The 13849-nt window shown below is 36.8% G+C and overlaps 2 protein-coding genes and 1 long non-coding RNA gene across 3 annotated transcripts in view; 2 read left to right on the top strand and 1 right to left on the bottom strand.

Moving 5' to 3' along the window:
- Nucleotides 1-1938: 1938 nt before the first annotated feature.
- LOC131789659 (enoyl-CoA delta isomerase 2-like) lies at nucleotides 1939-3375 on the top strand (the record flags this gene model as incomplete). The annotated part of the gene is made up of 3 exons (XM_059106808.2): nucleotides 1939-2073; nucleotides 2192-2305; nucleotides 2801-3375. Coding segments are annotated over 3 exons (405 nt in total), but the record flags the coding sequence as incomplete, so codon positions are not given.
- Nucleotides 3376-5341: 1966 nt separating this feature from the next.
- The window catches only part of LOC131798780 (NACHT, LRR and PYD domains-containing protein 12-like), a 46141-nt gene continuing 37633 nt past the window's right edge, over nucleotides 5342-13849 (top strand). The window contains exon 1 of the mRNA XM_066160947.1: nucleotides 5342-8500. Within this exon, the coding sequence (XP_066017044.1) occupies nucleotides 5393-8500 (3108 nt within the window). The 5' untranslated portion in view covers nucleotides 5342-5392. The remainder of the gene's footprint in view (nucleotides 8501-13849) is intronic.
- Nucleotides 9948-13816, bottom strand: LOC136278194 (uncharacterized). Its single transcript, XR_010716240.1, has 3 exons — nucleotides 13559-13816; nucleotides 11671-13357; nucleotides 9948-11434 (listed from the first exon to the last, which is right to left on the bottom strand). It is a non-coding gene; the product is annotated as an uncharacterized lncRNA (long non-coding RNA).

Below are 13849 nucleotides of genomic sequence, written 5' to 3'. Positions count from 1 at the left end.
CCCACGAGGATTGGAGAGAGAAAGTTGTGAGAGACTGGTGACAAGGTATAATTTCTTACCATCCCATAGTGCAGTTCGAGGTGTTAATCAAGAGCCTCTCTCAAGTGCCGCCAAAAATCATCTTCCTGGCTCTCCAGCTATTCGAATTGGAAGTAATTTTTCTCTCTTCCACTGAAAACATGCCTTATTGCGACGAAGGAGAGTCGACCAGCAGCGTAAGTACAATACCAGAAGAGATAAAATTTACTGAATGGCTCATTTTAGGGGCAAATTTACCGGAATTGAACTTAGAGTCAGCTGATTCCACGAGTAAATGTTCTCAAGGCACGGCAATTCTTTCGCGCATGCAAACTAGGCCATGAGCATTTCAACTGAATGTTTTCCTGGGCACTTCTATTGATTTAAGTGTTTCAGTTTTTTCAGTCCTAACCCCGTAAAAAATGGTTCATTTTGATTGAGACTATAATCCACAAGAAGCTGGACAAAGCTTTGACAGGCTAGCTAAGAAGCTAAGAAACTATTTGTTTATATCAAAAGTGAAACAGTTAACTTCCATACGCGCACATTTGCCTTTTATAACTTAAGTAATAGAAAATTCGGTCGTGTTAAAATCGTAACCGCAAACCGGGGAATTTATGGTTAGTGGTTGTGAATGGATTCCTGCATTTGGCCATTGAATTTGAGCTAAGACTATGGTAATTGTGAGAAAAAGCTCCCCCCACCGACAGACCACCGACAAGTAAGTAAAGGGTTAGCAACAGGTGGTAAAATAAGGAAAATCAAGAATGGAACTTTCAGGGATTTGGCAAACCATTTTGTCTCTCGGCAAGCTTAAATGGAGTCATTAGACACCATATTTACATTTTAAAAAACTGACTAAAACATACATGGGCCTTTTGGAGAATATTACTATTGTGGAAATGACTTGGGAAACTTTATCAGAATTCCGCCTGAGGGTCCTCAAAAGATGGCAAATGACGTACGGAAAGTATAAAGTATGTTAGCGGACCAATGTCTTTTCCTTTTATCTCAGATTCCCCAATCATTCATTCTTGTAGGCTACCAGCATTCTCCTGAAGCACCAGGATCGGTACTCATCCCAAAAGAGCTGGCCGCTTTATTTAGGCAAAGTAGTTAAACATCTGTCATGATCTGAATTAGATATTAACCTTTGCCAGCATTTATTTTTTCTGCCTGGTTTTTCAAAATCTCTGGAGAACACTGAGTTATGTGGAGACCAAATAGTTAGCACATTGGACTCCAGGCTGAGCACAGTATGAGTATGACAATGATGATCATGATAACAAATTTATTCCATAAAAGTTTCAGTCGTGTAAACTTTGAAATAGAGCAGAAAAGAAATGAATTGAGTTTGCACAATTTCACTGTAGTGCAGTAGATCACAGCAACCAAACAGCACAAGAACCAATCAAATCTTGGAAACAGTAGCCTTATCCTAGAACTGTACATCACTTAATATCCACTGATCAAAAATCTGTTGAACTCCAGAAGAGTCCAAGCTGTCCCAACGCATTACAAGCAATCAATGAATTCATATTAAGTAATGGATTTCCAGAAAACTGCTGTCATGAAGCTTTTTAGTCAAGGAGCAGTTGATGTTAAAAAAATGGATTGAAGATATTTAAGTCTCTCTCAAACTCACCATTGACTACCTTCAAACTTCAAGTTAGAACAGCTGACATGAATGAAACTGAACAAAAAATTTATGGGGTGGAGACTAAAATTTCTTGGTTATCCACTGAATGTTTTATTGAAATAGGGGCCTTACCACTTACTGTGGAAATTTTTTTTAGTAATAACCTTGTGAAATTAGAAGTTAATTGTCTTCCATTTATGCAATACATCTTAACTTATCTTAGTACACACCAATCTTACTTGTACATTCAAATCAAGTACAATCAACTTCTATGATTATTAATAACAGTCACAGGCCTGTTTGACTTGACCTGTGGATCAGATAAAGCTGCATTTCAGTCACCATCTATGGAGCTAGGACAAAGCCCTGAAGGATGTTCCTCATTTATGTTCCCTAGGATAATGGGACCTGCAAAGGTACATTGACTTGCCTCTAATTTCTGTTGAAACCTTTTTATAACATGAGTTAAAGAGCATATTTCAAGTTATTGTCATAATTTGTGAAATTACAACACAAATTCTTAATCTTCTTTAGTTCAATGAAATGTTGCTTGCTGGATGCAAGCTGACAGCAGTTGAAGTAAGAGACTGTGGATTGGTTACAGATGTTTTCTCCCATGACAAGTTCACAGAAGAAGTTCAGAACAGAATATAAGCAATGGCCAAGCTACCCCCCCCCCCCCCCAGGTAGAAAATTGAATTGTAGAGTTTTACAGCAGGGCGCCCTCTACAATGGAGTTGCTATAGCATTTGGAGACAGGCTTGTCAAAGGAGGGGGGGAGTTGGGGAAGGGGTCTATTTGTAATGTCTTAGGGATATTCCCAGCCATATGGCTTCTCTCAATAAATTGGTGAAAGAAGCCTGAGAGTAAAACTTCTGTTTTCTTTCATATATTCCTTTCAGCCTGGAAAGAATAAAAGGTATCCTGCCTTACTCAAGTTTTATTGCAACATATAATCATAGTGATGAATACAGGAGAGGGGTTTCCCATATTTTATTTATCAATTCTAATTTTTATCTTGATCATTTATATTTAACTGTAGACGATAGGGGTTTTGAGTGAAGTGTTATTTTAGACGACCAATAAATGTTTTATACTTTCATTCAATAAGTGTTCTGTTTTTTTATTTTGTTCACTTAACAGTCTTTGTTGTTGTCCGAGCAGTTAATATGTGATTCATTCCATGATTTGTTACATGGTGCCAACAAAAAGGAGTGTGCTTTACTTGAAGAACGCTGGCTTTCAGAAGAGTGTATGCAGGCCATTATGGCTTTCATGCAGAGAAAGTCCAAATTGTAGCCCAGCTTTCATTTTCTTGCCGCATTGTAATTAGGGCTTTATCAAACTCAACCACAATGAGCTGCAAAGGTTTAAGTTTTGGTGTTACTTTCAATCACCCAATCAAGTAGTCTTACTTGCAGCTGATTTTTTCTTGAGGAAGGGAATGGGGGGATGTCACTGAAGCAAAACGGCTGTGAAGGAGATCAGTCAAGTGGCCGCAAAACCATCAAACTGTCACGAGATAGAAGGGTGGGATGTTTGTCACATTGGCTGATCAATGTTAAGGATTTTTTAAATGTTAAATTCACTCTTTGCCAATTATTCAATTGTTAATTGGTCTATAGTTATTAATCTTATTTTACTAGTAGTATGTTTAGTCAAAAAAAGTAATTAAATGCATTTGTTGAAACTGAAAATTGTCAGCATTCTAGTATCACTTACTTACTTCAGGCAGTTTACCTGTATTTATTCAGACACGTAAAGACCACTCAAGTGTATTGTAGCGATAGTAGACATCCTGGTATAAAACGTGAGATGAACTGAGGCATTAACATCAGAAAACCCAGAGGCAAAAAGAAACAAAGTGTTGTGGTTAGAAAAGGATTGAATGCAACCTACAAAAAACTTAAATGACAAATTTTTCCAAAATACCTTAAACAAAGTGAGCTCGAACTAACAAGGACAACACTCAAAAAGAAACTATAACATTTTCATTGGTTGGGTAAAAAATTTGACCACAGAAGGAAATAACTGCTTCAGTTGTATAGAATTGACTCGTATTTCAGGTAATGCTCAAACTTTTATGGTGTAAAACAAAATTCAAGAAGGTTGTTACATTACTGATAGGCAAACCGTAAAAATAGAGTTGATTCCTCATTCAATCATTCAACATGATTGCCCAACCCATCATCTCTCAAATCTAACCAGAAAAGGTTGATTGATACACTTGAATGGAACTTGGCCATACAGTTGAATTTTTTTAACCATGTTGAATCAGCTCAATCTTGATAGATTTGCACCTAGTACTAAGCCCCTAACCCAGTGATATAAAGTCTGCTAACGTTTCCTTGACATTTTCTCGTTAAAAATTGTACAACTCTGCTCCCAGCTTAAAGAAAATTTTCTTGAAATCTAAAAATATAAATTTAATTAATGAAACTCCTGCAATAGAATTGACAAGTCTGTCAATAACCTCTGCACTTGCAAAGGAAGACGTCTTTCATTTTCTGAACCCTTTACACCTTAACATCAGTATGCATATTCTCCACACTGTTCTTTACACATTTCTTAAGGTGCTGACAAGGAGAATTTGTTTGCTGGTCAGATCATAGATTCCTTCCCCGGCGACTGTTTCCTTTATTCTCATGGCCTTAAGGTTTGATTCAGGGGTAATTCTGTTAATTCTGTTTCTGTAAACTCCTAGGGTTTAAAGGGTACATAGTCTTTCAGACTATTCTGACTGACTATTCTATTATACAGTTGGCTGCAAATATGTTTTCATAGAAAACTTTAAAAAAGCAGCAAAGAAAACCGGAAAGAGCAAAAAGGGAAATTATAGCCAAATAAGGAAGGAGTCATCATTTTTCACCTGAAAAAAAGGGGGGGGGGGGAGTGGTGTGGGTGGAGGATTTTGGAAGGATCACTTGGTTTTCAGGGTAAGGGTAGATCTTAGGAAGATGTTTATCTGACCTCTTCGTAAATATTTTTTGGATGTATGACCTCTTCGTGTTAAGTTGAGCAATAAATCGGTGAGTTTTTGGCTCAGAAATGCATGGAGCCTCCGCCAAAGAAAAAGGACGTGCCAACGTATTTCTAGACCCTGATACCTTTCATGATCGTGATTAGATGATAACAGTAGGACAGTATTTTCACGACGTAGTCGAGAATAATTTCATTTGCATTAGTTTTGCTTCACTAAGCCGCTTTGGTATTAGTTAAAAAAACTCACACCACCCTCAAAATTAATAAGATGCAAAACCTCAACCAATCGTGACTTGAATCAGCCAAGGGTTACAATTTCCTCCCCAAACAATTACCACGCAGATGAAATATCCACACCTAGCAACTCGGTATTTAGTCTTCAACCTTCAAAATAAGCTACATCGGCACAATGAGTTTTCTTCAGGGCCTCAGCAGCGACTTTAATAAAAAAGGAGAAGACAAAGCGACTGAAAATGAGCACGGGGAAGGGGGTGGGAGAAAGCGAGGTCCCGTATATTGCCAAATATGCAGATATCTATAACCGTCTCACCTTCTAACAAGTGTTTCTTATGTAGAACAATAACATGCATAAAGAGTCCATTGTCGTTTTGACAGTTGAAAGTTTCCAAAAAAGCCAATCAAATAAAAGTACTATCATGCGCTACAAATAAACCAAGGCCGCATTAGCTGTTTATTCAAGCTCCAGAACTGATCAGCGTTCTGGGGAAGTGAGTAAAGATACCAACCGTATTAATGGAAAAGATTTTAGATTATTTGGAGCCAAAAACTTTCCACAGAGTTCATTATGTGGCAGTGTGTTTTTGGATCCTGATCAGTGTTATCTTCTTCGCCGTATTCCTCGACATGGAAATCAACGAGTCTAGGCTGGATTTCCGCTGTGACGGAGCGAAGAGTAAAACCGTCGACACCGTCCGTGGAAAATGTTACGAGAAATATATGAAGCAGTACAACAAATTCGGTTTTCCAGTCTATGGCTTCGTAATCCTTAATTCACTCCTTATCGCATTTGTATGTGTTATTTACTCCCGAATAGTAAGACCCAAAGTCGATCATCTGCTCGACCAAGATACTGCGTCATCAACTGGAAACAAGCTTTTTATCGCTTACTGCTCTCAACTATCGATAAGAATTGTTTTAGGAGTTATTTTCATCGTCCTACAAACTCAGTTGCTTTACCCTTTAAATTTTTCCTCTCAGTTTAACTGTTATTTAACCGATGGAACCACTCAGCCAAGCAATTCATCTGACAACGCCCAAAACTCTACTTTACTCGACTGTCACAATCAACGAGCTGTAAAGAAAACCTTCTGGATGTACGCTGTCCTTGTGGTGAATGGAATTATTGTTGCTGGGACTCTGGTTGAAACCGTCTACCTTTTTTCACGGGCATGCATTGAGAGGAGTTTCATGGAAGACTCAAAGTTTCTAAAAACCCATCTAAGTTTCAACCAACACCTGGATGGCACGAACGAAACTATGCCACTAACTGAAAGAGACACTGAAGAACTCCGAGAACAAAAGTTTCAAGAATTCATCGAACGCACAAAGGAAATAATTGTTCAAGAGACCGAAGGACTTTTAGAACTCCAATCACCTTTTATAGGTAATCCAGACGACCACTCAACAGCTAAAAATTTGACTCTCGATCAGATTTACACCAACCTGGTGGTAATTCAGAACAGAGAAACGCATGACTTTGCTGAAAACCGAGGGGTGCAACTCGAAGCTTATCCAAGGTCGCGCGACGAAAACTCACAACCGAAAAGCATGCAAGACCTTCTGGATGTTGAAAGTAAGAGAGTTTTAATCGTCGGTCGACCCGGAATCGGAAAGACACTATGTTGTATCAAACTTCTCAGAGACTGGGCATTGAATAAAGATTTCAAAGCGACATCAGGTGCCCAAGTCCATTTTAATGCTGCTTTCTTCGTAAAATTCAGAAAATTTGACTCGGACAAAAACCTTAGCCTCAAAGATCTGTTGATTCAGTCCGAGTATTTCCCTACAGGTAACATGGATGACAAGGTCTGGAATCACCTCCAAAAGAACCCTGAAGGTGTTCTCATGCTTTTTGACGGGTTCGACGAATTCGAACATGACGAAGAGAAAACCAAGGCTTTTCCTTATCCCAAAGACAAAGAAGATAAAAAGCCGCTCCAAATTCTTTATCAATGGCTTATGACCAGGAAACTTCTTAAAGATGCTTCAATTGTAACGACTACGAGGCCTACAGCTTTGTCAGGCATCGCACATCTGAAGTTCGACAAAAGCTTTGAAATCCTTGGCTTCTCAACCGAGCAAATTAAAGAGTATATCGACAAATTCACCGGAGATGACAAGCGAGCAGGCGAAACGCTATGGCGACACATCAGCAGCAACATGAACTTACTTTCGCTCTGTTATGTCCCTGTGAACAGCTTCATCATGTGCTCAAGTCTGTCAGAAATGATGCGGTTCGAAAGTTACGGTTGTGTTACCCTGCCGTCCAAATTAACCACGATATACAAGATTGCGGTTAAAGTGTTTTATTTCAAACACACGAAAGAATTCCGCGATAAACATTTCACCCGCGAAAACTATCTGTCAGATAATTTGCCTTTGGCGGTGGAGAAGAAATTCAAGAAACTAGGAAGAGTGGCGTTTGAAGGAATACAAGAAGGAAAACTGATCCTTGGAGGAAACGAAGTACAAGGAATGGAAGACAGCGCTCTTTTTCACCGCTTACCCGACCGTCGTGTCGCGTTCAAAGATGAGAAGCAATTCTGTTTCATTCACCTAACAATGCAAGAGTTTTTCGCTGCGAGGCACTTGGCGAGCGACTTGAGTGAAACAGAATTAAGAAACTTTGTTTCCGAGAACATTAAGAACGGCAAATGGCAGCTAGTTTTTCAGTTTCTAGCAGGACTTATGGAGGATAAAGTTCACCTACCAATTGAAATTATCACGGACCTTCTTCCTGTAAAAACTGAAGAAAAAGAAAGCGCACACTACAACGAACAGTGGACAGAGAATGAAGAGCAAAGGAAAGTAACCTGCTGGCCAACTGAAGACGAACGAGAATTAGCAGTAACATTAATTAAATATTTAAACGAAAATAGCAGAATGAACGAAGAAGCACAGAGAAAACTTCAACAAATGAACGTTAATTGTGTAAATTTTATTGATTGTCACCTCACAGCTGTTGATTGCTCTTCGTTAGTAAATGTAATTAATGTTCAACAAATTTCACATTTAGATTTGAGTTTCAATAACATTGGTCCATTAGGTTGTCTTGAGATTTGTAAACTGTTAAAATGTAGTGAATCTCAACTGAGCTGGTTAAACCTCGAAAGAAATCTATTGACAGATGAAGTAGCAAAGTATTTAGCTGAAGCCATCAACAACAACAACTGTCAGCTACACACGTTAAACCTCACAGACAATTACATCTCACACATTGGAGCACAGCACTTGGCTGAAGCCATCAACAACAACAACTCTAGGCTACACACGTTAAACCTCAAACTCAATAACATCTCACACGTTGGAGCAAAGCACTTGGCTAAAGCCATCAACAACAACAACTGTCAGCTACACACGTTAAACCTCTCACACAATAACATCTCACACATTGGAGCACAGCACTTGGCTAAAGCCATCAACAACAACAACTGTCAGCTACACACGTTAAACCTCTCACACAATAACATCTCAGACATTGGAACACAGCACTTGGCTGAAGACATCAACAACTGTCAGCTACACACGTTAAACCTCTCACTCAATCACATCTCAGACATTGGAGCACAGCACTTGGCTGAAGCCATCAACAACAACAACTGTCAGCTACACACGTTAAACCTCTCAAGCAATAAAATCTCAGACATTGGAGCACAGGACTTGGCTAAAGCCATCAACAACAACAACTGTCAGCTACGCACGTTACACCTCACATACAATGACATCTCACACAAGACACGTTATTCACTAAGCAATAAGTCAGTCTCAGTGTAAGCTAACTCTTTAGGCCTCAATTCCAATTAAAAACTAAAAAGAAATTATTTGAACCACTTACTATTCAAAATCAACGTACAGTTAACAATTTAACTTACCAGTGCTTGTTAATAGATTCAGAACCACCACATTTATCAGTGTAGAATAAATGTTGTAAACAGATATTTACTCGTTGTGGTACGTTGAACCCCAATGGTTAGACTCAAAGGGCCATTTAGTATTTACACAGTGTAACCCAAACCATGGTTTCACCCAATCGGTGGGCTTCAGGCTTTTTCTAGAAGAGGGTTTATGAAATGAAGTAACTGTCATTCCACAGTTAGCTATCCACCCTCTTTACAATAATTTAATGTTCAGATAAAACATCTTGCTAAATTGAGTATTGTTTGGTTGCAGTTTTGTTAAAGAATGGCTACATTTTGTTTTTAAAATAATCAAACCAAAGTGAAAAAACCATGAGAAAAGGGGAAATGTAACCTTCCCAATATCAGACAAAAATATAGTAAATTTACCTAAGAAAAATGCCTCAAGTCCAGTAGAGAAGATCTAATCCTCTAACCCTGAACAGGGGATGAGGGTATAGTCAAAAAAATTGTGAGTGGGGGTATGCAGCATTCCTCTTAAAACCCTCCTCATATCCCATATTATTGATTTTCTCCTTCCAATTATAAAAAACAAACTTCCACTCCACACCTAAAACCAATGATGAAATATCTTACAAAGCATAAACTGTCACAGACAAGAAATGAATGTGAAAAAGTTTTTAGCCTCCTATTTAAAATTTTGGCCAAAATTAGTCTGGTGGAACATTTAATGAAAAGGTAATTGATCTCGTGTTAATGAGATCAGAAGACCTTGAGGGTCAAATTAAACTACTAATTAAACAAAAGAAATCAGATCAGGAAACAGAGAGGAATTATTTAAGTAAAAAGAACAAGAAGAAGCAAAAGATCATAAAGATTTCCACCTGGAATTAACCACTTGTTGCAGCTTATGAATAATAGTAGAGACTTCTTCTCCCCCATTTTTTTCCTTTTATTTCCTATAATTTTTTCAGGTCTTTATATCATTTCTTTTCGACACTTAATAAGGAAGAATTAAAAAATCTGTACAATCCTGGTCTAAAAAACCAAGTGATTATAATTCCTATGCATCCAAACATTTTAATCAAACTAATCTTTTAATCTCATTTCAATGCATGTTACAGCAACATAATGACTGCGTCTACATAAAAATGAGAAATTATTTATTTAGGTTACCCTCCCCCCCCCACAAAAAACCCCTTTCACTCCCACAGGTGTTCAAGAAGTTATTTCTACTTACAATACAATGCATTGTTAAGCAGAAAGGTGATCAGAAAAATAATAGTTAACATCTGTGGGTATTTGCTTGATCTGACACTAAATTCTGAAAGCTAAAATTCCTAGAAATGTATAGCAAACAGTGCAGAGAATTTATATTGTCATCTTAGGGATGGAAAAAACTAATTGAACACAATCTGAACAACTTCTAGCTAATAACATGAGGAGAGACAATGGGGTGGAAACTCACAATTCTTGCAAGGAAGTGCGATTTAAATCTTGTTGCTCTGTTTTGCACCTCATAAAAGCAAATTTCAAAAACCTTCTTTACTACTTAAGTTCTTCATCTCTGCTTTTGATGCTGTAACCATACTATCAATTGAAATGCTGTAGACTCAAAAAGCAAAATATTTTTCTAATTTAGAAATTATAAAAAAAGTATTTTCCAATAAAATAAACTTCAAATTTGTTAAAATATTTACAAAGAATCCCAGATTTGTGAAACCAGTCACAAAAACAGTACCAAATGGATAAAAGAAGTAACCCTTCACAGACAAAACAAAAGAAGTCTGTATCATAAATTAGTTAAAAACATCAACATCCCACCCAGGTATTAGAAATTAATCTGGCTTTACATGAAGATCATTGTAACAATAAGAAAACTTGACAATTGGAAAGAAAAAACTAATCTGAAATATAAATAAAAAATATAAATAATATTTTTTCTTTATAAAAAATACACATTACTCTGTGGTGAGGACTTCACAGCACTAATACATAATATCAGAGGTGCCTTACAAATTTTCTTCCCAACTAAGAGAGTATAAAATGTTGGTTGCCTGAGTGTGAAATATATATTTGGTCTTTCAAAACTAATGTAAAACTGGCTTCTTAAATTCCCACAAATAAAAACAAAATAAAAAAAGGCTTTTTAAAAAATTAAATTTAAAAGGGCGTGTTCTTCAGTCTTCAACTAATGTTGATTAGATTAAAAGCCAGCTAAGTGGAGATTGAACAGTTATTATGTCCAGCAAGAATTTGAAAAAGGGGAGTTTACCATGGAGAGGATGATTGTGATTAGAAGTAATGTGTAAACACAAGAGAGTGAATCCACAGAAATCATTAGGGATCTTAAGCAGTCAGGATGGCAAGCTGACAAAAATGTCCACTAAATGGATGGTGGATGTGATTACCCTCTCTAACAGAGCAAGACATCATCTTTGCCATAACAAAAGTGAGCAGGGTTAAGTTCTAAACAATGTGAGGTAAATAATTTGCCATCAGAAGTTCTGTTCTTATCCCATGCAAATTTTAGTGATTTATGTTGTTTTGTTTCAGAGAATAGATAAAAAAATAAATAAAATTTGAAAATGTACATACTGAGCTATTTGTGTGCCCACTGAATCCTTTGTCTGGCCATGCTTTTGTTGCTGTTGCCATGGTGGTTTGCTCAAAGTCTCTATTACAAACAATCTAAAGACTGTTTATTTTTCAAGAAAGTACAATGTAAAGGGGTAAGTCCAATGACATGTAGTGGATGTTAATAATGTGTTGCTGGACACTAGGTCTGCTATTATTATATCATTAACTGACTGCAAACCAAAGGTAACTGAAAGAATATCCCTCAGAACAGGTATTAAAGATGAAAAAGGGTAGAAAAAAATTTATGTTAAAAAATTTGACAAAAAGCAGTTAAAAAAGAGGGTAACATTTTACCTTCATAGAGAGTGAAACACTGTAGTGCCTTTAACTATACAGCAAATGCAACATTATCTGTTTGAAAGATACAACCTCAAAACAATAATAATATTAATGACAATAATAATCAAATCAAGTAATAACATACAGAAGCCAGTTTGTTTTCAGTGTCTAACACTTTACATCTCCAAGATATTTTAGAAATAATTTACATTCTTCATGGTTGGCATTGTCAATCATCTTTTGGCAGGAATGCTTGATGAGACATTTTGTGTCCTCTAGAATCTGTAATAATTAAGTTAGATTTGGTAACCTTTGAGAACTTACAAAAATGACCAAACAAATCAAAAGGGGACAAGTAACCCAATTTATTAAACAAAAAAGGTGATCAAAAGCTACTGACCCTAAATATCAAGAATTCATCCACAGTTGCAAAAATTTTTTCATTCATTCTATTTTTCTATGGGACCCTAGGGAAAGGGTCTATAACAAGGTCTAATATATATAATTACTGACAAATCACAATATACATCATCTTAAGGCTTTATCCTTGAATTTTTATTCCTTAAATTTTCTTTCTTGACCCAACAAAAGCAGTGCATCCAGATTGAAAAGAGTTCCTGGTGAAGCTGAAAGATTGACCATGACCACTTGCATAGGAGCAGTTCAACAGTTGGCAATACATTATTTTGGGAGAGGGAATGGCTGTCTAAGCTTAGTTTGACTTTTTTCATTTTATAACAAGGTTCATCAAATGGGTCCTTTGGGAAAATAAAGTGAATGACAAAATTTTGCAATTGTAAATGGATTCCCTTTGTTTACAGTCAGTGGTTATTAAAAATCCTAAATAATGCTTATCAGTTTTGGCAAGTAGAAAATGTTGGTTTTGGTGAGAAAAAACAAAGCTCTTAATAGTATCTAAACTATTTACAGTTAGCAAAAAAAAGGTCTCGAAGGCTTGGGTGGGAACCTCTCTTTCCTCCCATCCTTTAACTTTTTGACTCACAGGAGAAATCAAAAGGTATCTTCACAGCCTTTTATATAAACAGGTGTTGATTGTAATCATCACATTGGGTAATAGTATGTGACCTATGATTTTGTGTTTCACCATTGAGTTCCTTGAAGTAGGGGTTTGTATAGCCCCTAACTACAAATATTCAAAGCTCTGAAGTTTGGCTCCTCTTTGGGACTCAAAAAGGTAAGGGTATGATATGTTTCCACTCAAGGTGTGGAGACTGAAGAAGAAATTTTAGTTGCCAGCAAGAAAATTTAAGTCGCACTGGTACTCATGTCTATTGCAATCTAGACCCCAGACTCTACCGGTTACTATTTACAAGTAGGAATACATTGAAACCTCTATATTTAAATTTCAGAGACTGGAAAAAATAATATTTAGTGGTCACTTGGAACTCATCTTGTGAAGCTAATTTTGAACCCTGGTGAAGGTGTGAAGGAGATATGGTCTTTATACCATGTAAAATTATTAGAAATAACGGAAAATAAAAGCTGGGTCATCTGCACATTGATTCCACTCCATATGGCAGATAACTAAAGTATTTAACTTATTTGACAAACCAGCCATTACTGTAACTCTGTTGTCAACCTGTTCCGAGAAATTATCTGATTTGAAAAGTTCCATCACAAGACCCTTTTCCCATGCTTTGCTTTCAGTCATCTTTTGATTCAATAACAGCACTGACAATCCCTGCAAGAAACAGAGCTGATTGAAAAAGAGTTGTAGTGTACAATAAGTAAATAAATAACCTTATTGTCTGCCTTCACTGCAAAAGCTTCACTGTTTTATGTATCTTGAACTTAGAAAAAGAGAATCAAAATGATATAATAGTTTCCAGTGAGGCTTTAAGCTACTGTAAAAATAAAAAATTGGTGTCTAAGTTTCGTTTACCTTTGCAAGCGTAGGTCTTAGCGGCTACAGTGTTAAGCTAAAACTCTGCTGAACAAGAAACTTAAGATTGACGAAGGTGAAGAAAACAGCCATACAAAATTTAGCGAAATCTCCTTGATTTAAACTCAATTATGTATTCTTCACATGTAAAGCATGTTATAATGTTCATGTCTGGTTCAATCAAGTCGCTTGACTGTTGATAAATCGCAAGTGGTGTCACTGGAATAGTCCGCCAAATTGATAATAATAATTTGAGACAATCTGTTAATCACCCGACTGGGAAACTCGTTA

Source organism: Pocillopora verrucosa, chromosome 14, assembly GCF_036669915.1.
Source record: "Pocillopora verrucosa isolate sample1 chromosome 14, ASM3666991v2, whole genome shotgun sequence".
NCBI lineage: Eukaryota > Metazoa > Cnidaria > Anthozoa > Scleractinia > Pocilloporidae > Pocillopora > Pocillopora verrucosa.
The sequence above is the reverse complement of the archived record's forward strand: the minus strand, read 5'-3'. Positions and strand labels throughout refer to the sequence as shown.